Source organism: Canis aureus, chromosome 27 (assembly GCF_053574225.1).
Source record: "Canis aureus isolate CA01 chromosome 27, VMU_Caureus_v.1.0, whole genome shotgun sequence".
Classification (NCBI taxonomy): Eukaryota; Metazoa; Chordata; class Mammalia; order Carnivora; family Canidae; genus Canis; species Canis aureus.
In genome coordinates, this window is record NC_135637.1 from 11,255,145 (window position 1) to 11,279,618 (window position 24,474).

Here is a 24,474-nt window from a genome sequence, read left to right on the forward strand (position 1 = left end):
AAATGACAGGAAATCTTGAGACAGTTCAGAAACTCCAGGAAGACCAAGGCGAGTGGACATTATTTTCAGTCTTACACAGAGAAGCGGTTGTATACTGGTAGCCTGTAACCCAGACTGGCCCACAGATACTGTTTGTTTGGCTCACATTTTTTCATTTTCATTTTGTTTTTTGTTTGTTTGTTTGTTTGGTTTGGTTTTGGTTTTGGCTTTTAAATTTTTCAACCAGTTGCCAATATTTAAGCAATTTAAAGTAAAACTCTGGATCTTTGATTTCTTCTGAAAAATCAGAGATTAGGTGGAGCTTTCATTCCCACAAAAGGTTAGTAGGTTGGAAGGCAGCATTTGCTACCTTTATTTATTTGTTTTCTAAGAGATTTTCTTTCTTTCTTTGACAGACACCATGAGAGTACAAGCAGAGGGAGCAGCAGAAGGAGAGGGAGAAGCAGGCTCCCCACTGAGCAGGGAGCCTGAAGCAGGGCTTGATCCCAGGACCCCAAGATCATGACCTGAGCCAAAGGCAGACACTTAACTGACTGAGCTGCCCAGGTGTCCTGCATTTGCCCTTTTTAAACTAGGCCTGCATGCCTGGGTGGCTCAGTGGCTGAGCGCCTGCCTTCGGCCCAGGGCGTGATCCTGGAGACCCAGGATCGAGTCCCACATTGGGCTCCCGGCATGGAGCCTGCTTCTCCCTCTGCCTGTGTCTCTGCCTCTCTCTCTGTGTCTCTCATGAATAAATAAATAAAAAAGAAAAAGATTCTATTCATCTTATCACGAGAAACACACAGAGAGAGAGAGAGGCAGAGACACAGGCAGAGGGAGAAGCAGGCTCCATGCCGGGAGCCCAATGTGGGACTCGATCCTGGGTCTCCAGGATCACGCCCTGGGCCGAAGGCAGGCGCTCAGCCACTGAGCCACCCAGGCGTCCCTAGAATCTTTAAAACAACAACAACAACAACAACAAAACCCTGATGTATTGTAGAAGAGGGTGTGAAATTCATGTGGATTATTAAGAACCATGAAATGTCAACAAAATTTTATGCTTATTCAAGCCCACATTGGGCATACGTGGGTCTTCCCTTTTGTGATTGGGGCAAACTTTGAAAAATGCTTTGTAGAGTTAGTGGCTGAATTAGTTCTCTGTCTTGCGAGGAATAGGCGAGGATGACTCACTTCTGTATTTGTTAATTGGATGGTGAATGTGAGCCCAGATTGTCTCCTAGGTGTTGTATTTTTTTAATAATGGAGTATAGAAAAAAAATAGAAAAAAAAATAATGGAGTATAGATCAGCTCCAGAGGTTGCTGGAATGGTATACTGAGGCTTTATCACCCAGTGTTACTAACTGGGCTTATAGTTAGATGGATCTGGTCAGTGTCAGGATCTATCACCTCCCAGACCCAGATGTGTGACCTTGGGCAAATCAAATAACCCCTCTGCACTTCAGTTTCTGCTTTTGTGAAAGGGAGAGAATCAGCTCTATCCCACAGAGGGAATTAGTTCAGAGCAAGCACCCAATAAATGCTCCAAAGAATGGTAGTAAAATCACACCTCACTTCATGGAGTAAAGTCAAGGTTAGTGATATCACTGTTCTAAGCTGTGGCTTCCTCAAGGTCATACAGTCTGCAAGTTGTAAAACTTGAACCCAGGTCTTCAGACTCTAGAATCAGTGTTGTCAAAGGCATAACAGTAATGGCTTAACTAGTGAGATGTCAGGTCTCCTGTGGGTAATTTTTAGAACTTCTGAGTCCATTCCTTAGAAAGAGACTGCTTTGCTCCATTCTCTCCTCCCTTTTTAAAAAAATTGTGGTAAGGGCAGGGCACCTGGCTGGCTCAGTTGGAAGAGCCTGTGACTCTTGATTTCAGGGTCATGAGTTATAGTCCCATGTTGGGTGTAGAGATTACTTAAATAAAAATAAAACACACACAAAATTTTTTAAAATTGTAGCCAATTATACATAACATATAATTTATTATTTTAACCATTTTTAAGTGTCTAGTTCAGTGGCATTTTTTTAAAGATTTTATTTTATTTATTCATGAGAGACACACAGAGAGGAGAGAGAGAGAGAGAGAGAGGCAGAGACACAGGCAGAGGGAGAAGCAGGCTCCATTCAGGGAGCCTGACCTGGGACTCGATCCCGGGTCTCCAGGATCAGGCCCTGGACTGAAGGCGGTGCTAAACCGCTGAGCCACCGGGGCTACCCGAGTTCAGTGGCATTAAGTATATTCACCCTGTTGTGCAGCCATCACCACCATGCATTAAACAACTCCCTACTTCTCCCTCCCTCAGCCACTGGCAGCCACTACTCTGTTTTATGCTTGTATGACTCTGACTACATTAGGCACCTCATATAAGTGGAATCATGCACTATTTGGCCTTTTGTGTCTGGCTTATTTCACTCAACAGAATATCCTCCAGTCCATCCACATTACAGTATGTGTCATGATTTCCTTCCTTTTTCGGGCAGAGTAATATTCTCTTGTGTGGATAGATCACATATTATTTATCCATCCATCCACACTGATGGACGCTTAGGTTGTTTTCAAGTATCATTTGGCTGTTGTGAGTCATATTGCTAGGAACGTGGCCCCCTCTCTTCTTGAAGGTTAAGGTTGAGTAACACCATAGTTAGAGCACAGGTTGTGAAAAGGCGGGGTCTCCACCCTCTACCGGCTGAGTGGTCTTGGACTGTTCTCGCACGCCCTAGGCCCCAGTATTCTCATCTGGAAATGATGGTGGTCCATCTCACAGTGGGGTCAAGGGGGTTGGATGAGATAGTAGATACGGCGTTTTTATCTTGGTGCCCAGCACAGAGCAAGCACTCACTACATCCTACTTTTATATATTCATTTGACGACATATGTGGTGTCTGCCTCCTGATGGTTCCATTTAACTTCTCACCTAGCCAGTCCCACCTACCTTGTGTGGTGGACCAAGTGGGAATGGCTCACTTGGGTGCATGTACTAATGGGTGCAATGCCTCTATTTAATTCAAAACCAAAACTGATAAATTCATCGGCTTTTTATCCTCATTGGGAATTGGCAATTCTAAACAATGTCAGTGATGAAACACTCCTCCCCCCAGGCATGGATCCTTCCCACTGCCCCAAACATTCGATAGCATCTTTCATGCCCCATGTGAGGTCCACACTGGAGCTGAATCATGCTTATATTCTTGGTTCCCTTATATTGTATTTCTTGTTAAATATGCTACATCCATGTTAGAAAAATTGGCAGCCTAATAATCCCATTGTCCTTTATGGCAGCTGTTACTACTGTCTGATTGACATTTTAGGGGGCACCTGAGTGGCTCAGTCGGTTGAATGTCCGACTCTTGATCTCCACTCAGGTCTTGATCTTGGGGTCGTGAGTTCAAGTCCCACGTTGGGTTCCATGCTCGAGCCTACTTAAAAAAAATTGCTTCTTATGATAGGACTTTACGTTTCAGAATGGTGTTAGATGGACAGGAAAATTCAGATACTACAGAGAGTTTCCACTTATCCACCCCCCACCCTGCCCCAGTTTACTCTAGGATTAACATGGTATATTAGTGGAGTACATTGGTTACAATTAATCTAACATTGATACATTATTACTACTAACTAAAGTTTAGAGTTTATTCACATTTCCTGAGTTTTTACCAAGTGTTGTATATCTATTTCAGGGTCCCACCCACGATAGCCCTGTGTATTTGTAATGTCTCCTTAGGGCTCCTCTTGGCTGTGATGGTTTCTCAGACCTTTTTTAGTTGTTGTTTTTTTACTTTAACAGATTTGAGGAATACTGGTCAAGGATTTTGTAGAAAATCCCTCTTTGGGGATTTGTGGTTTTATTATTTTTTTAAGTTATTTACTTGAGGCTTAGTGTAGGTTAGTCATTGTGCAAGATGAGGGATATAGCAGTGAACCGAGACGTTTATAAACAGCATTTATAAATCAGTGACATTGATACTGGACTTGAAGAGAGCTATATGGACTGAGAATTGAACCCAGACAGCCCCGAGTTTGACTCTTGATCACTGTCGTATTTGCTACCTCCCATGGGCAGAGGAAAGTTCTGCAGGTGGATTTGGCGTAGTAGGCACATTTTGAAAAATGTGGTAACCACAGGATGATGAGAAAACTAAGACAATAGAATAAATAAGAAGTAAGTTGGATTCATTTCCGGTGAATAGATTAGGGAAAGTGAGTTAAAATAATCTCTTTTTTTAAGTTAAAATAATCTTTATCTACATTTCTCTTTTGAACTCTTCTGCTCTTCCTATTAAGTTCTACTGTGCAACTTTTTCTGTTTTTAGATGGTCCTGCAGGAATGTTTTTGTGCAATCCAAAAATTAATGGTCAAAGTCAGGATAGCCCAGTGGCAGATCTGTCTATCCCTTAATGCTTTTTCATGGCACACTGTGGATGCAATAAAAAAAACCGATGTGTGAAGTGGTCATGGGGTGGGAAGTCTGGTGCCAGAGAGTGGGGTTCAGGGGCTCTATCCTCCTGGTCTGGGCCAGGATCCAAGTCCTTTGAGTCTTTCTGAGCCTTGATTGCCTCACCTCTAAAGGATAACTCCGTGGAGTAGCAACACATGGATGAAGTTCTAAAATGAGCCACCACATTAGGACAAAATCTGGTAGAGTCAGAATTACCCTTGAAAAGTCTTCAAACTACCCACAAAGATGTGAACACAGTGTGCCGTGTGGAAGACCCTCACACAAGCTGGGAATATGTCTCACAGCCCACTTTTCTGCCAGCATTTGGTCAGATGACTCCATCCTTGGTTAAATCAGATGAAGGATCTACTTGTATTTATGGCCCACGTTGTAATAAGCGATGACATGTCTTTACATGCCAAGATTAGAAGAAACATGGCTTGCTGGCCGATGGAAGAAAAGCGATCTCACAGGTGTCAAGACCTTGTGTTTGGTTTTGGTTTTTGTTTCTCTGCATACATAGTTGAGTTTATGTACCTTAGGGCATTGTAGTGCACCACCCAGCGCACTTCCAGTGTACTCGGTAAGGATTGAATGAGATTGTATGCATGAGAGTCCATGGTGCTCTAGACAAATGTTTGATTATCATAAATGTGATCAGTGAGCAATATATTCATGGTAGTCATAAGGAGGTGTGTGATATGCTTTTTAAAAAAATTTTGGAAAGGAGGATATTGCATGTCTTGTGGCATCTGAGGAAGCCCGGTGACTTGATTTCTACTGAGTCTGTGTTTGGTGATTGACTCTATAGAGGGCTCTGTCTTTTATTGGGTTAGGTTTGGTCTAAGCCTCCTTCAGGGACCTCCCCTCTACTGTGGGCTAATATGGCTCCTTTGTTTGGCCACAGAATGTCCTGAAGGAGCACGCGGATGACGACCCCAGTCTGGCCATCACTGGGGTCCCTGTAGTCACTTGGCCAAAGAAGACTCCAAAGGTAAGACACAGATCGCCCGCAGCTGGGATACCAATCCCACTGCCTTTCACATCTTCTGTAAGATGAATGTTGGCAGCTTTGCAGTGAAGACTCCTGGCAGAAGGCACCCTAATTAAGATGAATGGTTTTGGTGATTTGTCCATTCCAAGTTTTTGTTTTTCAGGCAGTGCCCTCTGGTGGTCACTCAGAAAACTGTGGGGCAAGTGATGCCTCACTTTTCCCTATCCTTAGGTGACTTCTATCCCTTCTTCCCTCTCTCCTTTCTTTTCTTCTTTCCTTCTCTTTTTCCTCCAGGTGCGTCAAGGGCTGTTCCCTTTCTTTTGAAAGTTAACTTTATTTCTCTTTTAAAACTGATTGATGCTCACCATGAAGATGTCTAATCAAGTAGGAAAGTACAAAGACGCTGGGGGGAACGAGAATAACATCACTGAGTACTTACCAGGAGCAGGTGGCTTTACCTCGTTGTCTGCATCCCTCATCTTTCTTAGACTCCAATAACCCTGTGAGGCAGACACTTGCGATTCTCATTTTACAGATAAGGAAACTGAGGCTGGCAAAGGTCAAATCAATTGTGAGGGCTCTTGGTAGAGCCAAGGGCAAGATGACTAGTTTATGTGACAGCAGAGACTAAACTGTTAACCAGTATCCATCTCGAGTCCACTCTCCAGAGAAAACCAGTCTTCTTCCACAGTCTATGCTAGGGTGGGACATGTATGTATCAATCCATTTGTCCACACTTAGCCTCACCACTTTCTTAGGCAAGTTATAGAAACTCCCTGAACCTTACTTTCCTTGTCTGTAAAATAGGGTTATAGTAGCACCTACTTCAAATGTTGTGACTGGATGAGACACTAGATGAGACACTAGATGAGACAATGCATTGTTGAATTTGTTTCTGGTTAACTATAAAAAGAAAAAATAGAACAATGCATGCAAAGTTCTTAGGACAAGGACTGACCAGTAGTGAGTGCTCTTTAAATGTTAGTTTTAACTTAAGCAGCCTCTTCACTGATGGATGTTTTTTCTAATTTTTTTTTTCTGTCATGGGAAACATTTAGAGGAACATTCTAAATCTGTGCTGTCCAGAATGGTAGCTGCTAGCTCTATGGCTTTTGTGCACTTGAAATATGGCAAGCCCAAATTGAGATGTGCCAGAAGTATAAAATACGCAGCAGGTTACAAAGCCTTACTGCAAAGAACACTGTAAAATTTTACTTGTTAATTCTTTTTTTTTTTTTTTTAAGATTTTATTTATTTACTCATGAGAGATACACAGAGAGAGAGAGAGGCAGAGACACAGACAGAGGGAGAAGCAGGCTCCATGCAGGGAGCCTGACGTGGACTCGATCCCTGGTCTCCAGGATCACACCCTGGACTGAAGGCGGTGCTAAACCGCTGAGCCCCCCAGGCTGCCCGTTAATTATTCTTTTTGAAAAATTTTGTTTATTTATTCATGAGAGACACAAAGAGAGAGGCAGAGACACAGACAAAGGAGGAAGGAGGCACCATGCAGGGAGCCTGATGCAGGACTCCATCCCAGGACCCCAGGATCATGCCCTGGGCCAAAGGCAGACACTCAACCACTGAGCCACCCATGCATCCCGCTCATTAATTAATTTTTTGTATTGATTGCAGTTGAAATTAGGGTTGTCGGATTTTAAAAAGGATGCCTATTTAAATTTGAATTTCAGGTAAACAAGTAAAACTTTTAAGTATAAGTACAGCCCACATATCACATGGGATACACTTACACTGAAAAAGATTATTCATTGTTCATCTGAAATTTAACTGGGTATACTATATTTTTATTTGCTACATCTGGCAACTCTAGTTGAAATGATAGTATTTTGGATATATTGGTTAGACAAAATGGATTATGAATATTAATTTCAGCTTTTTCTTTTTGCCTTTTTAAATGTGGCTACAAAAAATGTAAATGTACATGTGTGGCTCACTTTATATTTCTGTTGGACATTGATGTTCTGGGTTATTCCTTCCACCTTTGTTTGATTATCTTCTCAGGGTATATTCCTAAATGTGGAATTGCTGGGGAGAAGGAATCCCTATTACTTCTGATTCTCTTTGAAGCTTAGTGGGAATTTAGGTGATGATAGAAACAAAAAAGGGATTTGCCTTCATAGCTCCTGCCTTTTGTATCTCGATCTGTAGGAGCATATGGGGTTTTAATGTTTGCTTTCCTCTACATGGGCAATAAATACAACTGCCATTTCTGAGACCACAAACTGTACTTGCAAACATAGCACCTTGCAGCAACCCAGCCAGGCCCCATGACTACTCTGAACCTGAAGAGGAAACCGTGGCTTTGCCTCACTGCCTGCTTCCCTCTCAGGGGAAGATGCTCTGGGGGAGAGATCAGGGTTTGCAGAACACAGGCTTTTAAAAAACAAACTTGCCACTACCCACTATAATCTCAGAATTAATGGAGGAGTCCAAGTGTGCTTCTCTGGAGGAAATCTACTACCAATGTGTCCTGTGCTCTGTGCCTGAGACCATCCAGTTTATACTGGAGAGGCCTATAGGCATTATTTTTTTTTTTTTAAGATTTTATTTATCTATTCATGAGAGACACAGAGAGAGAGGCAGAGACATAGGCAGCGAAAGAAGCAGGCTCCCTGCGGGGAGCTTGATGTAGAACTTGATCCCAGGACCCTAGGATCATGGTCTGAGCTGAAGGCAGATCCTCAACCACTGAGCCACCGAGGTACCCCGAGGCTTATAGTCATTAAAAAAACAAACCAAACCAAAAATCATCAAGCCTCTGCCTCCTTCCTTCAAAGGGCTGGAAATTGGAAGCAGGCTCCTGGGGGGAGTAACCCTTATCTAAGATTTTCCTGGAGGATTGGTGTACAAGCACTGGTCTGTACACAAGGTCGTATGGCTCGTATCATCAAATCTGGAGAGGGGATAGACTGGAGCCTTAGGCTGATGAAGGGTGAAAGGAGAGCATTCACTATGTCACAATACTTTGGGGATACTAGTGTGGGTTTTTTTTTTTTTTTTGACATCTTATAATAAAACAAATATAATTTGCTTACCATAAAGTTCTCTCACTTAACGTGTACAACTCACTTTTTAGTATATTCAGTATATTCAAAGAGTTATGCAACTATTCCACAATCTAATTTTAGAACATTTTCATACCCTCTGAAAGAAATCCCATCAGGTGTCAGTTCCCCCCCGCCCAACCCCTAAATCTTCCCCTTCCGCCAGTCCCCAGCAACCACTAATCTCTCTATCTCTATGGATTTGCCTGTTCTGGACATTTCACATAAATGGAATTATCCAATACCTGACCTTTTGTGACTGGCTTCTTTCACTTAGTATAATATTTTTAAGCTTCATCCACATTTTAGCATCTGTCAGTACTTCATTCCTTTTTATTTTTATTTTTTTAATTTTAATTTTTAAAAAATATTTTATTTATTTATTCATGAGAGACACAGAGAGAAAGAGGCAGAGACACAGGCAGAGAGAGAAGCAGGCCCAATGCAGGAAGCCCGATGTGGGACTTGATCCCGGGTCTCCAGGATCATGCCCTGAGCTGAAGGCGGCACCACTGAGCCACCCGGGCTGCCCTTCATTCCTTTTTATGACCAAATAATATTCTACTGTGGGTATATACCATACTTCATTTATCCATTCACCAGCTGATGGACATTTGGGCTGTTCCTACCTTTTGGCTGTTGTGAATAATGATGCTGTGACATTTGTGCACAAGTATGTATATGGACACGTGTTTTCATTTCTTGGGTTGGCACATAAGAAGTGGAATTGACTAATCATGTGGTAACCCTGTGTTTAGTTTTTTGAGGAATGGCCTGACTTTTCCGGGGTAGCCGCATCCTTTTACATTCCTACCAGCAATGTATGAGACTTTCAGTTTATACCTACATCTTTGCCAGTGCTTATTATCTGTCTTTTTTATGAGAGCCATTGTAGCACCGTCTTTTTCTTTTCAACTTGCTTTAGGATTTCTCAAACTCATTTAAGTTTATCCTGATTTTGCAAGGGCTGCCATCACAAAGTACCACAAACTGTGTGTGTGGCTTCCAGGACAGATGTTCATTTTCTCATAGTTCTGGAGGCCAGAGGTCTGAGAACAAGATGTCAGTTGGCATGATCTATTTCTTCTGGGGACTGTCTTCTGGGCTTGTTGATAGCCGTTGTCTCTGTGTATCATCACATGGTTTGTCCTCTGTGTGTCTGTGTTCTAATCTCCTCTTAGAAGACACCAGTCATGCTGAATCAGGACCCACCCTAATGACCCCATTTTAACTTCATTACTTCCTCTTTTCTTTTAAGATTTTATTTATTTATTCATGAGAGATACAGAGAGAGGCAGAGACATAGGCAGAAAGAGAAGCAGGCTCATGCAGGGAGTCTGATGTGGGACTCGATCCCAGGACCCCGGTATCACGACCTGAGCCAAAGGCAGACACTCAACCACTGAACCACCCAGGCATCCCTAACTTCGTTACTTCTTGAAAGACTTTATCCCCAGCTACTCACATTCCAAGGTGTATGGGGGTTAGGGCTTTCATGTAAGAATTTGGTATGTGTGGGGAGGTGGGGGATAGTATTCAACTCATAGTGTTTACCGTACATTATTTTAGAGCCATAAAAAGATGTAAATAATGTAATAATGTATACCATGGCCCCCTACTCAGCTATAGAAATAAATTATTGCCGGTACAGCCAAAACCCCCTGAGTACTCCTCCTCAATGTAGGCATCAATCTTTAGATGTCTTTTTTATCTCTTATTTGATCCTTACAACGATGCTGGGAAGTGTGGATAGTGTTATCTCTGGGTGCAGTTGAGACTGGGAACTCAGAGAGGGACACAGGTATGCCTTGGGCCACACAGCTTGTGAATAATGAGGCTTTAATCCCTAGATCTGAGGAACTCAGTGAAATGTGGTGGTGGTGGGGGGGGAGGCATGCCGTTATATGTAAGCATTTCCTGGCTGGTGGGGTTAAAAAGTTAACAGGAAAAGGAGAAGTTAAGTGAACGACTGACTGCCTGGGCCGCCCAGGGTCTCTCTGTTCCCAGGTTTGCAGTCGGCTTGCTCCCAATTTCATGTGGGTTGGGTTGAAAGATCAAGGGTGCTCGTTGAGGCTGTCAGGATGCGAGGTAGGGAGCGGTACTGGGTCTGGGTCAGGTTACTTAACAAGTAATTAATGCTAAATGATGATGAGCAAGAAATGCTTTGATCTCCTACCTTGCCTCCTGGAGAACAAAGTCCTTTTCTGGAACTGATTAGGTGTCGTGAGGTCATTTCTGATGCCGCGTCTTTCAAATCAAAGATGCTACTGAACCACCATTCGTCATCATTCACCCGATTGGCTCTTTCCACCAGTGGTGATAGATTTGTTTTGATCTGTCTACACTCTGGCTGCTTTCTTTTATGACCAGGTGGCAGGATTTGGGGGGCCTGTCTGTGACCTTAGAACCAAGCCAAGGGAACTGAGCTTATTTGAGGCCCGACCTCTGACCTCAGCCTTATTAGCAAGTTGACCTTCTGCTCAGCAGCCAGAAGGCTAGCTTGCTGGTCCCTTCACAAAGAGGGAAATTGAGGAAACCAGGGGGGAGGGAGGCGGGAGACTGAGCCACAGCTGCCTCTGGAAAAGTGAGCCTGTCGATGCATCCTGTTCTTATTCTTAATCCATTACCGCTAGGGGCCAAACCGGGCTGCCACTTGAATTTCAATTATTGGCAGTTTTTCTGGAGAATAGGAGCAGAGGCTGAACTATGCATGAATAAGTGCCCTGATGGGGGACATGGGACAGCCCTTCTCAGTTAATGGATCAGCTTCCTTTCAGGGACATTATGGGGCACACAGGAACCACAGCAGGAAGTGACACACACACACGCACCCCTGATGTATGTGTTCCCCTTCGTTCTACTTACTCTGTCTCTCTTCCCCTTCCTCTGCAGTTTCTCATTTAGATCTGGAAGGCCTGAAAAGTGTGGGGTCCCTTTGGAGTGACACACAGCCTTTACCTGAAGGAGAGGCACATAATTCACTAAAAAGAGGCCCCATGTACTTCCTGTTCTTTCTCTGCTCTGGTCTCAATTCCTGTCACCCCTGGAGTAATTAGGTTGAGGAAGAGGAGGAGGAGGATGACGATAATGAAGACCTTTCATTGTTGCCTTCTTGGGCCCAGGTAGTTTCCCAGAAAGGCATCGTGGTCTGATGAGAGCCGGTCCTCAGGCCAGCGGCATTAGCTTTACCTGGGGAACTTGTCTAAAAAATAAAATACAGCTTCCTGAGCCTGGTCTGGGACACTGAGATTTAGTAGGTTTGGTGTGGGGCCCAGGAGTCTACACTTTCTTGACATTTGTTGGGTAATTCTCATGCATGACTAGGGTGGGCTCTGGGGTCAGACGCATCTGGGGATTGAACCCTGGCTTTGCCACAAACTAGCTGTGTGGCTGTGGGCACATCTGAGCCTCATAAAAAGGGGCTCATAATGCCTTTCCTGCAGAGTTGCTGTGAGATGCTGTCTCTAAAAGACCTCAATAGTAGGCCATTAGTCAGTGATAGCTATTGTAATTTTTTATAATTGTGGTTTACAAGTAAAGGACGACCCTGAATCTGCCCTCTCAGAAGGCGATGCTCTCTAAGAAATAGAGGATGCAGAAGGAAGGGACTGGAGCAGGGGAGGGGGGTGAATAGTTGAGAGACATTTCCCATCCTTCAGTTATTGTTGGCTGGTGCAAAAACTTAATCTCAAGCAAAGACCCTCATGGCTTCACCTCCCCAAAGTAGTCATGGCTGAATGGAAATGACTGGTTCAAGAAAGTGCTTCTCCTCCTGCATCTCTTCCTCTCTCCCCGAAATGGAGTCCTAGTTGTTGTGGTGACCATTGCCTTAGACTGTGCCCCTGAGGGTTTGAAGCTGCTGAGACCACAGGCTTTGCTCCTGGGCCAGGGTAGGAGTTGGGGGTATCTAGTCCTTCCAGCTTCCTGAGAGCAGGTAAAGTCCAGAGGAGAGCAGCCTCTGAGAGTGGGCATGTGTAATGCCCACAGGCAGGGAGGAGACCAGCAGTGGGAGCGCTGGCACTAGCAGTGCAAAGAAAGACAAGAGAAGCGAGTGGATGGTGGGGAGGATACAGTGAGGGAAACCAAGGGAAAAACAATCTGGGGCCCTCGCTTGGAATCTCGACGGTTTTCCTCAGTGACAGCTGAGTCATTAGTAAAGTCCAACAGGTTCCCAGGAGCGCAGCAACAAAACCTGTGATCAAAGAATATCCACAGATGTGGCCTGCTTGCTCTGAAAAGTGCTGTATACAACATCAGTAAACAGCAAGATCCAACTCAAAGAAAACCATCAACAGTGAAGTTGGGACCCAGGTCTCTGGACCAGCTTTTATGAGCTCCATTTCCAAATTTGTTAGTGGCTGAACCTATATGATGTGGTACCTTCTGGTGAGCCAACTGACAAGGATCCATCAGAGCCCTCTGATGGTGGAGTGGAATGGAGGGCTTTTTGGTGGAGTGAACCCAAACAGATGGTAGAAGTTTCTAGACTCATACCACACATGAGACCTAGAAAGGACAGAACTGTGACTTTACCTGCTGGCTTTTTGTAGGTAAGAGTTCTGACTTCTCCCCATGTCTTCACATTCTTTCTTGGCTCTGTACATGCCCGGGTCTAAATTGCCTTTCTATAAGGACACCAGTCATTACTGAATTAGGGCCCTAATAGCCCCATTTTAATCAAATCACTTTGGTAAAGACCCTGTATCACATTCTGAGGTCCCAGGGTAAGGGGTGGATAGTACCTCACTGTATGAATTTTGGGGCAGATACAATTCAGACTGTAAACTTGAGTTGAGCCTTCACTAAATCTCCATCTTCTTTGAATCGTGTCCCAGATCCTTGACCTGGCCTGGAGTGCCCAAGTCTTCAGCTGTGGTTCTACCTTAAAATCTTTAAGATTTTCTCTCATCTGCTCAACATTGCAGGGGAACTGAATGACTCCATATTTTCCGATTACTTGGTCTTTACTCTTGCTACTCCCCTTCTAGAAATGCCCTTCTTATTTCCCCTGTGCATAAAATTTCCACCTCTGAGCCCAACCAAGCCCCCTTTTTCACCAGGAAGCTTCCCGGGCTGGATGTTCAGCCAGATAGTTGTATCTCCAGAGCCCCCCACTTCAGCCTTCTCTGGCCTGTTGGCCTATTCCGTGGGCTGTACCAAAGGGCTTTCTTGTCTCTCTGGCTTCTAATTTGGCTCAGCCAAAGAGAAGTGACCAGCAGGAGATGAGAATGTGGGAGGAGAAAGAGGTTGGGGTATTTGGGATACCTCGTGGGATCATGGCAGGTTGTCTGTTTCTTTCTTTTGAAGGCCACGATTCCTATTTTGTGGCCTTCTCCAGTTTTCTTTTGGCATTTCCAGTAACTGGCCCATCCTGTAGCCCATCAGCCAAAGGGAGGTAATGGCTTGTGGCTGTCACCAGACTCAGGGTGTAACACTGAGCCTTGTAGGTTTCCCTAACCCTACTTACGCTCTGTAAATTGAGTCTCTGTTAAACTCTCCTCCATGACCTGGTGTGAGGCTCCCAGGGTGCCATCCATTGCCTGCCAAGATCCTGACGGCTATACTTCCCCGTCTTTCTTTCCATTGGACATCTACATTCTACTCTGCATTTTGTGGCTTCCACTGGCTTCTTGAAACTGGAGCTTATCTTATTAATATTTCCTTCCCCATTTTTGTATCCTATTATGCACGATTGCTCCTAGATAGCAAGGGCTCAGGAAATGTTTGTTGAATGAATGAACTCAATCACAAGGTTTTCCCAGCTTTTCTAAAAGATAAAATTGGACTCAATCCATTTCAGGCTCTTGGCTGGCTTTCTTTTACCTGCGTCTCTTTGGTGAGAATGTGGATCTCTCCTTAATGTAACTGCTATGTCCCAGTCCCAGCTAACTGTCGAAAGAATGCTAAATGGAATGTTCAGGGCTCCTGGGTGCTCTTGGACCCTTTTGTCCCTCAGATTTAAGCATCCTTCTTTATCCCACCGGACTTAGAAATCACCTGGAATTTCTCAGCCAACATCTATGTCATTTTAGATTCGCTTTATTGGAACTTTTAAGTCAGCGTTCAGCTGAAATAACCTGTAATTAAAGTCTGCACCAAGGATTTCTTTCTTAGTCTGATAACCTGCTCAGCTGTCTGTGTTAATAATGCCAAAGACAAATTCTTGGAAAGCAACTGAAATATTGCGGGCTCCTGCCTTCGGTGGGGTAATTAGAAAGCCAGGCAGGCACTGTAAGTGATTGCCTGCCATTATCATGGTTTTATTTCGGGAACAATGGCCTATCCTTCAGACTTTTCTTTTTGTCGAATGTCATCATATATTTCCCATTTTAAAGGAGGATACTTGATCATTGACATGAAGAATAAATTGTCATGCTCTTTTATTCTCTCCCCACCCCGACTCTGTAATTTGGCTTTGTTAGAAGGATGGATGTGTATGCTACCAAATGATGTTGTCAGGTAATACGTTCTCCAAATTTGGGTGATCTAGAGCGGGGGGAAAGAGCACAAGTAGGTGAATACAGTTTAAATATGTGCATTGTTTAACTTTGCTTTTTGTTATAAAGGTGACAAGAGCAAGTGCATTTGTTGGGATGAGGGCAACTGTGTGTAATTATACAGGAGGAAGGTAGGCAAGAAGTGAACACTGTAGTAAAACTTGCTCTAAACCACTGACCTTCTCTACCAATGCATGTAAATAACTAAACAGCAAAAACACTTTGAAGGAGTTGAGATCATATAGATTCATTTCTGTCTTGGTTAGTGTTTATGGGACAGGATGCTACCATGGAGTGGATCATTGGTTTGAGTGTTCCATATTGATTGACCTGTTCTTCAGGGAGAGGGTGTTTTTTATTTCTTTTTCTTTGATTTTTATCAAATTAAAAAAAAAATTTAAATCCTCTATTCATGAGAGACAGAGAGAGGCAGAGACATAGGCAGAGGGAGAAGCAGGCTCCCCGTGGGGAACCCGATTCAGGAATCCATCCCAGGGCACCAGGATCACAACAAAGGGGATGCTCAACCACTGAGCCACCCAGGTGCCCTCATACTTTTTTTAATTGTGGGAAAACATATATAACATTAAATTGACTGTTTTAACCTTTTTTGGGTATACAGCTCAGTGGCATTAAGTATATCCACATTGTTATGCAACCCTCAGCCCTGTCCATTGCCAGTGCTTCTTTTGTCATCTGCAAGTAAAACTCTAAAGCCCTTAAAACAAAAAGTCCCTGTTCCTCCTCCCCTTGCCCCTGGCAACTACCCTTCTACTTACCGTTTCTATGAATTCTAGGTACCTCATGTTAGTGCAATCCGGTAGCATTTGCCCTTTTGTGACTGGTTTATTTCACTCAGCATAATGTCCTCAAGGTTCATCCATATTGTAGCAGGTATTAGAGTCTCCCTCTTCTTTCACGCTGAACAGTATTTTATTTATTCATCCACCCATGGACACTTGTGTTGCTTCCACTTTTGATTACTGTGAATAATGCTGCTATGAACATGGATGTATAAACATCCTTTTGAGTCCTTACTTTCAGTTCTTTTAGATGTACACCCAGAACTGGAATTGCTGGGTCATATGGTAATTGTATGTTTAATTTTTGCAGAACTGCCATACCATTTTCCATAGCAGCTGCATCAATTTATACTCTTACCAAGGGTACACAAAGGGTTCCCGTGTCTCCACATCCTTGTGGAGTTGACAGTTGTAGCTTTCTGGTTTTGATAATAGATGTCCAATGGGTGTGAAGTGATGGGTGTTATTTCTTTTTAGCTCACTTTATTTTTATGGTGAAATATTCTATAGAAAGTTATGGGCATCAAGACATTCTGCCCCTAAATACTTAATACTTAATTGCATCTTTGAAAAAGAATAATGTTTTTCTACACAGCTGAAATCATGTGATTACATGTACCCAAATTTACAATTTCTTAATACCACCTAATGCCTGGTCATATTGAGATTTCCCAAATTATCCTTTGCAGATGCTTTATCCAAACCAGGCTCCCATCCAGAACCGTACATTAAATCTGTTTTTAATTCTCTTTCAATCGAGACCTTTCTCAGGACATTGATTTGTAGAGAAGACAGAACCATGTGTCTTGCAGAATATCCCACTATCAGCATTTGTCTGATTGCTTCCTTGTGGTATCATGTAGCTTTTCTCCCTATCTTTTGTAATTTTTGTACACTGGAAATTAGATCTAAAGGCTTGGTTAAAATTCAATATCATGGGTTGTGGATTAAGATGACGGTTGTCTGATACCCCATTATTCAGTTAGGTTTGTCCTTCTTTCCTGCAGAGAATAATCTGGAAGGGGAAACATTGACCTCTGCTTTGCTGCTTTCCTCCATCATTCACTGATGGTTTCAGTACCAGCTAGTCATTCTTTCCCGTATCAATAATTCTATCAGGAGATGAAAATAAAACTTTAAAGTTTATCATCCCTCCCTTGTGAATTAGCTGGCATTCCCATCCCCCAGTATTATTGAGAAATAATTGGCTTACATCACTAAGTTTTGTTTTGTTTTGTTTTTGTTTTTGTTTTTGTTTTTGCAGAGCTTTCCCTCATCAGTTGGGGCTACCCTTAAACACAGTTCCTCCTGAAAGGACACTATGCGTGCTCAATTCTTTTCCTTTTAAATACCAATTTTCAAAGTAAGAAGTTGGTTTAATGGCCACTTCAAATGGTGACAGATAAGCTTGTCAGGCTTTTTCTATGTTGAGTGTCATGATACACATGGATTTTCATAGATCCGGGGGGCTTTTCGAGGCAAATTGGCCTGGTGGAGATGAGCCATTCTTTCAAGGAAAGCAAGAATGGTAAATGAAGAGAGGCCTATGGCTCTAGTCAAAGTGTGTGTGTGTGTGTGTGTGTGTGTGTGTGAGAGAGAGAGAGAGAGAGAGAGAGATCTCCTATCCCTACTTCCAGCCACACCAGCCATTATGTATTTGTATTCTCTAAACAAAAGGCATTAGAGTACCTAGTACCTACCACAAGAGCCAATCAGACCACCACCACCACCACCACCACCACCACCACCACGCCTGTTAGCCGCTCATTTAAGAGGTGATTCAACTCTCTGGTTTGGTTAGTTTCAACATGCCCCGCGGTTTAGGACTTATACATTTCCTAACCAGGTTACCTTTCAGGAATAGAAACTGAAGATCACTCTTAAGTGGTGGCAGGATAAAAAATATATATGAATGTATCCCACTGTATGGATATGCCACATTTTGGTCACCTGTTCATCAGTGGATGGAATTTGGGGGTTGTTTCCGCAGTTTGGTTGTTGTGAACAGAGCTGTTCATCAACAATGAACATAGTTTTACTCCTGTTTAGTCTCTTGTCTCTCTACTTTATCATCCTGTCTTGAGCAATCTTTGGATTTAGTCTTTTCCTTTGAAAATTTTGAAAACACAGAACTTTTTATCCTGATTCTCTAAGGTGCTTCTCTGGAGGATGGTGAGGCAGGTAATGGGACAGGTGCCTGGTTGGGAAGGAAACAAAGTGGGGAGAGTTGGTTTTGTTAAGAAAAATATTTTTAAGTTACGGAAATCTTGGTGGTAGGCCAGAATTATGCTCACATTTTATGTACTTTTAGCCCCTCCTATTCCACCCTCTCACCCCCTTCACTCCTCCACCCCCACCCCCACCCCACCCCCACCTCCCAAGCCCCAGGGGAGAGGGGTTTGTAAAGGAAACTCATTTATTTTGTCCAAATTGAGTGCTCAGCCTTAGCCTGGATTTTTGTAGGGCAATGAATAGAGAAGGGAAGTAACTTCCTAAGGTCAGCGAATGAACTGGAAATGGGGTGGATGGCAGGAAAACATTTCTCAGATCAATGCCAATCACCTGTTAAATTAGTTAATCTTTAAAAAAAAAAAAATCCTGTACCTGGTCACAAATCTTCCAGTGAATGTAAATATTTGTTGGTTGATTTTTGGCAATGTAGAGAGACATTATTAGGAGAGGGACAATATTTAACAGAAAGCCCAATCTGTTTAAAGGACCCATATGACAAATATGCATGGGTTTGTTTTTTTTTTTTTTTTAATGCATGGGTTTTTGTTTTTGTTTGTATTCATGAGAGACACAGAGAGAGGCAGAGACATAGGCAGAGGGAGAAGCAGGCTCCCTGTGGAGAGCCTGTTGCAGGACTCGATCCCAGGACCCTGGGATCACGACCTGAGCCAAAGGCAGATGCTCAACCACTGAGCCACCCAGGCACCCCATATGCCTGTTTTTTTTTTTTTTTTTTAAGATTTATCTATTTATTTATTCATGAGATACACACAGAGAGAGGGAGGCAGAGACACAGGCAGAGGGAGAAGCAGGTTCCATGCAAGGAGCCCGATGTGGGACTCGATCCTGGGTCTCCAGGATCACACCCTGGGCTGCAGGCGGCGCTAAACCGCTGTGCCACCGGGGCTGCCCTATGCCTGGTTTTTAAATGCTTGTGGAATCACTCTCCAGGGGGAAAATAGAAAGCAATTTAATAACATTTGTAATTTCCTCAACAGAAATCACAGTAGCCCTTGGTCGGTCACATGGACACTCCCTGAACTGTAGTTTTATCCAGGCAACCCTAGAATCAGCCCTAAGTTGCTATGTGACACAATGTAAAAATTCCTCTTATTTACATTTTATTACAAAAACTACTCTCCAAGAGACCTCCTTTCTCCACTAAGGGGGGAAAAGTCTATTGAGAGACAGAGAGACAAATGATAAAATATAGTAAAAGAACTGAAACATGCATTCTCTCTTGCTTAAAAAGTATAAATGATTACTTGCACTAGGAAGCTACTCTTCACATGCCTGTTCCATCATTTCTATTCCCTCCTTAGGGGCACGTTTACAAATGGGTTCCATTGGTTTAGGAGATTGCTGGCCAGTTACTGGTCTGGATTCAGAGACTCCATTCTCTTTCCCTGCCCTGATCCTCTGGGGGAATAACGTTCCCAAGCTTTAGCCATGCCCTTTCTGACATGGGCACAAGGGAAGGGGCCACATGCAGGACGGACCCTTATCCCCGGAAATGGGGATGGAGAGGATGGTTTCCTTCCTTTGACCTAAGCTCACTGCCTGTCTGGGCACTGGAGACAGTGTGCTATGCCCGTAGGTGGCTAATTCTGGGTACAATCTCTCAGCAAATCAGAGGTCATTCTTGATGTCTCATGATCTGATAGGCAGACCAGAAAATTAAATGACACTCAGAGAGAAAGCAGGGAAGTGGGTGCCCACTGTGACTGAGGCTGATTGAGCTCCCATCTGTTTCTTTATTTTCTCACCAAAGTTCTGGATCCTCCTGGCTCAGGGTGGCATCAGCTTTGGGAAGTTCTTTCTAAGAACATAAGCCTTGGCTAAGTGGAGCCAGGAGCGTGTTCAGCTCTTAAGGTCACTCAGAGATGAGGTCAAGAGGGAGAAAGGACAAACCTAAAGCCCAAGTGTAAACTAAATTTTTGGGTGGCAATTTTATTGGGCCAGGGCTAGCATAATGTATTTTATATACAGTCCAGCATGCTATTAACACAAAACAAAGGTTGGATAATTGTGTGTGCCATTTAGCTAAAGGAAACTTGATCAAGGGAAGTAGAGGAGTAAGAAGTTCTTTGCAAGTGTCAGAAGAGGAATTTTTAAGAGGTGTTAGGATAGTGGCTGGCAGGAGCCTTCTTAATGTTTGGAGAGGACCGATTGCATTATCATGTCTTAATCCTGGTTTCCTACTTGCACAGTTGGCCCCTGACAGATGATCAGATAGCAGTTTGACTACCAAAGGTTACCAAAATCATACCTATCTGCCTTCAAAATTGAATTTGAACGGAGAATACAGAATTTGCAAAATTTAATTAGAGACATTAATTTAATTCTACATAAGTCTGAGTTTTTCACTTGGATTCTTATATCGGTCTTATTTGGCATCACCCTCTTCTTTTGTCTCTGGCATGAGGCATTGGAATGGTGTGATTAGCAGCCTAGGCTCCAGGCTCCAGCTGCCTGCAGGTTCAGATCCAGGTCCTTTCATTTCCTAGCAGCAATATACCTCAGTTTCCTCTTCTATAAAATGGGTGAACAATGGTACATGCCTGATGGGACTGTTTAAATGGATAAAAGAGATAATGTCTACAGAACACTTGGCACTGGCTCTCGCCCTTCAACCATGCTTAGCAAATATTAGCTGCTATTATTGCCTGGACCCCTGGAAGGTGGCAGTGGGGGGAAGGATGGTGTCTCTGGGTGGTATTATTATATAAGGGACCCTGGGCTTGAGAGCTACTTCCTAATTTCCTTTGGATCTCTGTTTCCTCACTCGTGAAGTGAAGGGGTCTGGTTGAGGCCCCTTCTCATTCAGAAATGATGTGGTGGAAGGAAGTTTTGTGTTAGCTACATAGCTTGTTTATCAACATTTTTCCTTTCTCTTCTTTGCGCCATGATTAGTGAGAACCGAGTTTTTTTACTTCCTTAAATACAGAAAAGAGCTTTTGAGAGTTCAAAAGAAATCGGCCCAAAGACAAGTCTTAAGTAATCTAGCACTCCTGATAAGCAATGGGAGAGATTTTCAAGAAAAAGTCCCGCTTCCTTACCCTCTCTCCTGATGCATTATGGTATTTGGGTGTCTTTGTACCTTTGCAGTTCTGACCACAGTGAATGACAATGAAGTGAAAGCATGATTAGCATTTTATCAGCCCCTCCCCCTTATTTTAAGGGACTTCCTACAGGGTAGAATGGCCCCTAAGAGGTCATCAGATAGACATAGACTTAAGTCCATCAGGATAGCTTTTTAAAAGCTGAGATCTTTGGGGATGTAGTGAGGTGGAGGAGAGGGATATTCTTTTGCTTTTTGTTTTTGTTAACCTTGAGTGGATTGTGAAAACTATAAGAAGGGAGGAGGAAACTCAGAATAGATATGTTTTAGTAAAGATCAAGTCTGCTGGGATTTCTTCCCATACTGTCAGTGGGTGTATAAATTTTCATACAGCCTTCAAAATCTACTCAGTAAAGTTGACATCCCTGTTTACTCACTCCTGCCGACCCCTTGCTAGAAACCACCTGAACTTTATTTACAAGGTCTCTGCCACACACATTCTGCCTTCCTTGAAAGCACAAGTGATGACTTGCCTGTGGGTCCCTTGTGTTCTCACAGTGGATTTTGTGGTCAGTGGCCTGGGCATGAATAACAGTTGGACAACACTGCAGAGTTGATCACTGGGTTTCACAGCTAATGAGCTTTTTCATGGGAAAGCTTTTGATCTCCTTGCAGAACGTTGCTCATCTTTCCATTGGGTAAACTTTCCCATTTTACAGATGAGATTGAGCAGGTGTACGGGTATGCGTGTTTAGTGTCATATTGGACATTCCTAGTTAGTTGGTAAGAAGAGTGCCAGCTGCTCAATAAGTCATTCTGCTCCTTGTTTTGGTTGTGGTTTTGATGCTTATAAGAGCATCGATCAGTCCAGCTAATGGTCAGAACTCCTCCTTCAGAATAAGGGCTGTGGGCATAAGTACCGCATAGACTTTTTTTGTTGCCGTTGTTAATGAATCTCAACCCAGATTTCCAGTAACAATTTTATGCAAGAGTGGGCTGCTTTTGGATTAAGCATTAAGAAGAGCCTTTACAGTTTAAGAATTCAGGAGCCCACACCTTCTGGGCCAGTGTCGGGTCTCTGCCAATCTCCTAAGAGAACTAGGTTCAGGCCTGTAGCTCTCTGCCCCCTCTGAGATCACCTCCAGGGCACATCGCTTCCCGGAGACCACCAGAAGGAGGGTTCGTGTCCAAGAGGGTGGGGCGCCCACCTCGGGGGGGCAGAGTGCATTCAGGGCGTTCTCCCTCGTGACCTCCAAATCAGCAAGCAGCTCTATGGGAACTCCCGTCAGCACTACTGCACATTTCATGCTGACTCCTTCTCCATCTGTTAAGGCAAACCTGAGGGCAGAGAGGGCAGCATCAGGGGACCGGCCCAATGTAACTGCCCGCTTCCGGGGAACTGGCCCGCCCCCCGGGTTCGCGGGCATCAGGTCCCGGACCCAGAGCATGTGCAAACCCGGGAGCTCGTGTGCCCGCCGCCGGGTGCTCAGGCACTCTTGCCTGGCGTCGCGTGCAGAGCCCCCCCCACCCCCCCCCGCCCGTGGCCTGTGCGCCCCGGGGCTCCCGCGAGACGCCCCGCAGGACCACACAAAAGACCCCACCCCAGGTCGGGCGTGCATTTCCTGTTCGAGCGGCGGCGGCGTGCAGCCACCCATGTGCATCCCGGGCGCGCGGGCCGGCGGGCCGTGGGGCACGCCCCCACGCAGTCCCAGTCCCCGCGCGCCGGCCGCGAGGGGCCGCCCTCGGCGGGCCCGCCCCCATGTCACCGCAGGCCGGGCTCCCTTTGTGTGCGGCCCCTGCGCCGCGGCCGCGCCATTGGCCCGCCGGCCCGGGGGGCCAGCCCCTTCCTGGCTCGCTTCATGCATATGCATGAGCGCCCCGGCCCTCCCCTCGTCGGCCCCTCCCCGCCCCCTCCCGCGCGGGCGTGCGAGGCGCGCGGCGCGGCTCCCTCCTCGCGGCAGCAGGCGCCCGAGCCGAGCCCGAGCCCGAGCCCGAGCCCGAGCCCGAGCCCGAGCCCGAGCCCGAGCCCGAGCCAGGGCGAGCCGAGCCTGCTCCGGGCGGCGGCGGCGGCGGCGGCGGCGGCGCCGCTCCAGCCATGTCAGCGCGCGCGAGCCTGGGCCCACCATGAGCCATGGCCATGTCCGTGAGCGCCGAGGACGACGACTATGAATCGGAGCCGGACCAGGTCGGCGGCCCGGGGTGGGGCTGAGGGAGGGATCCGCCCGCCCGCCCGCCCGCCGACCTCCCGGCCGACCGACCGACGCGCCCGGGGCGGCCGCGACGCCGCCGCCGCCGCCGCCGCCGCCGCCGCGATGAGGAGAAAGTTTTGCAGCCGCCGCCGGCGGGGCCGCCAGGGCCGGGCCGAGCGGGGCGCGGAGGAGCGCGGCAGGCCGGCGGCCGGCCCGGGCAGGGGGCGTGTGCGAGCGGCGGGGCGCGAGGGCGGCCGGCCGTGCGGCGGGGACAATGTGGGCCTCGCCGTCGGGCGGGCCCTGCGGGGCGCGGGCCGTGGCCCGAGAGCAAGTTGCGGGCGCGGGCGCGGGCGTCCAGGGCGCGCCTCGCCGTCCCCTCGCGCCCTCCGCGGCCCACGCGCGTGCCGGCCCCCCGGGCGCACCCGGCCCCCCGGCCGCCGGCGCCTCCCTCCTTTCTCTTTGCAAAGTTGCACCGGGACCCTCGGCCTCTGGGCTGGAGGACGCCGCGGCCCGGGGCCCGTGGGCCCGACGGCCCGAGCTTTTGTCTGGGCGCCGCGCGCCCGCCGTGGGCAGACGGAGACAGGAAGGGCTGCGAGCCGCGGGCCGGCGCGGGGAATCCGGAACCGGCGAGTGCGCTCCGCCGCGGCGGGGCGGGAGGAAGCCGTGACCCCAGATGGCAGTGCGTGGCCTCAGTTGGATTCAGAAGAGAAAGCAACCTCTCCTGGGACCCGGGGGCAGAAATCTGTGTATAAAACAAAGCCGGGGTGTGTTTACGGCGTGAATTTACTCCGCGAAGATCCGTGTTTGGCAGCGGGGGAAGAAAGTTGGGGATTGACCGAGTATAATCTGCACAGTATTCGCAGCAGGACGCAGGCTAGGCAGACTTGTCCGAGGAATTAAGCGTGGGGTGGGTTGAGTTATCATGTGGGCACGGGACCAGGCGAATAAGGTGCTTATTTATAATCCTGGGTGCATTTCCTCGGTGGAATAAAGATGTTTTGGAATGTTCAGGCCGAGATGTAGGAACGTTTTCCTCCTCCATTAGGGGTGATTGAAGAAGCGCTGTATGTGCTGCACTTAAATTGTATGGCACATGTCATTAACTGTTTTAATCTAACAGACCAAGTTAAATTTTACTGTTTAGTTCCATTTTGTTGTTTTCCGAGTTTTGCTGGATGTCTTTCAGGTGCATGCCCCTTATGGTGTTCC

General features: G+C 45.8%; 1 protein-coding gene across 20 annotated transcripts in view; it reads left to right on the forward strand.

Moving 5' to 3' along the window:
- The window catches only part of KDM2B (lysine demethylase 2B), a 129,798-nt gene that overhangs the window by 76,406 nt on the left and 28,918 nt on the right, over positions 1 to 24,474 (forward strand). For 19 of the 20 annotated variants that reach the window (XM_077875506.1, XM_077875512.1, XM_077875507.1 and 16 more), the window contains one exon: positions 5,332 to 5,418. In XM_077875506.1, the coding sequence (XP_077731632.1) occupies positions 5,332 to 5,418 (87 nt within the window). Of the gene's footprint in view, positions 1 to 5,331; positions 5,419 to 23,107; positions 23,262 to 24,474 lie in introns of those variants that run through there. The other variant, XM_077875526.1, reaches the window with a different exon arrangement.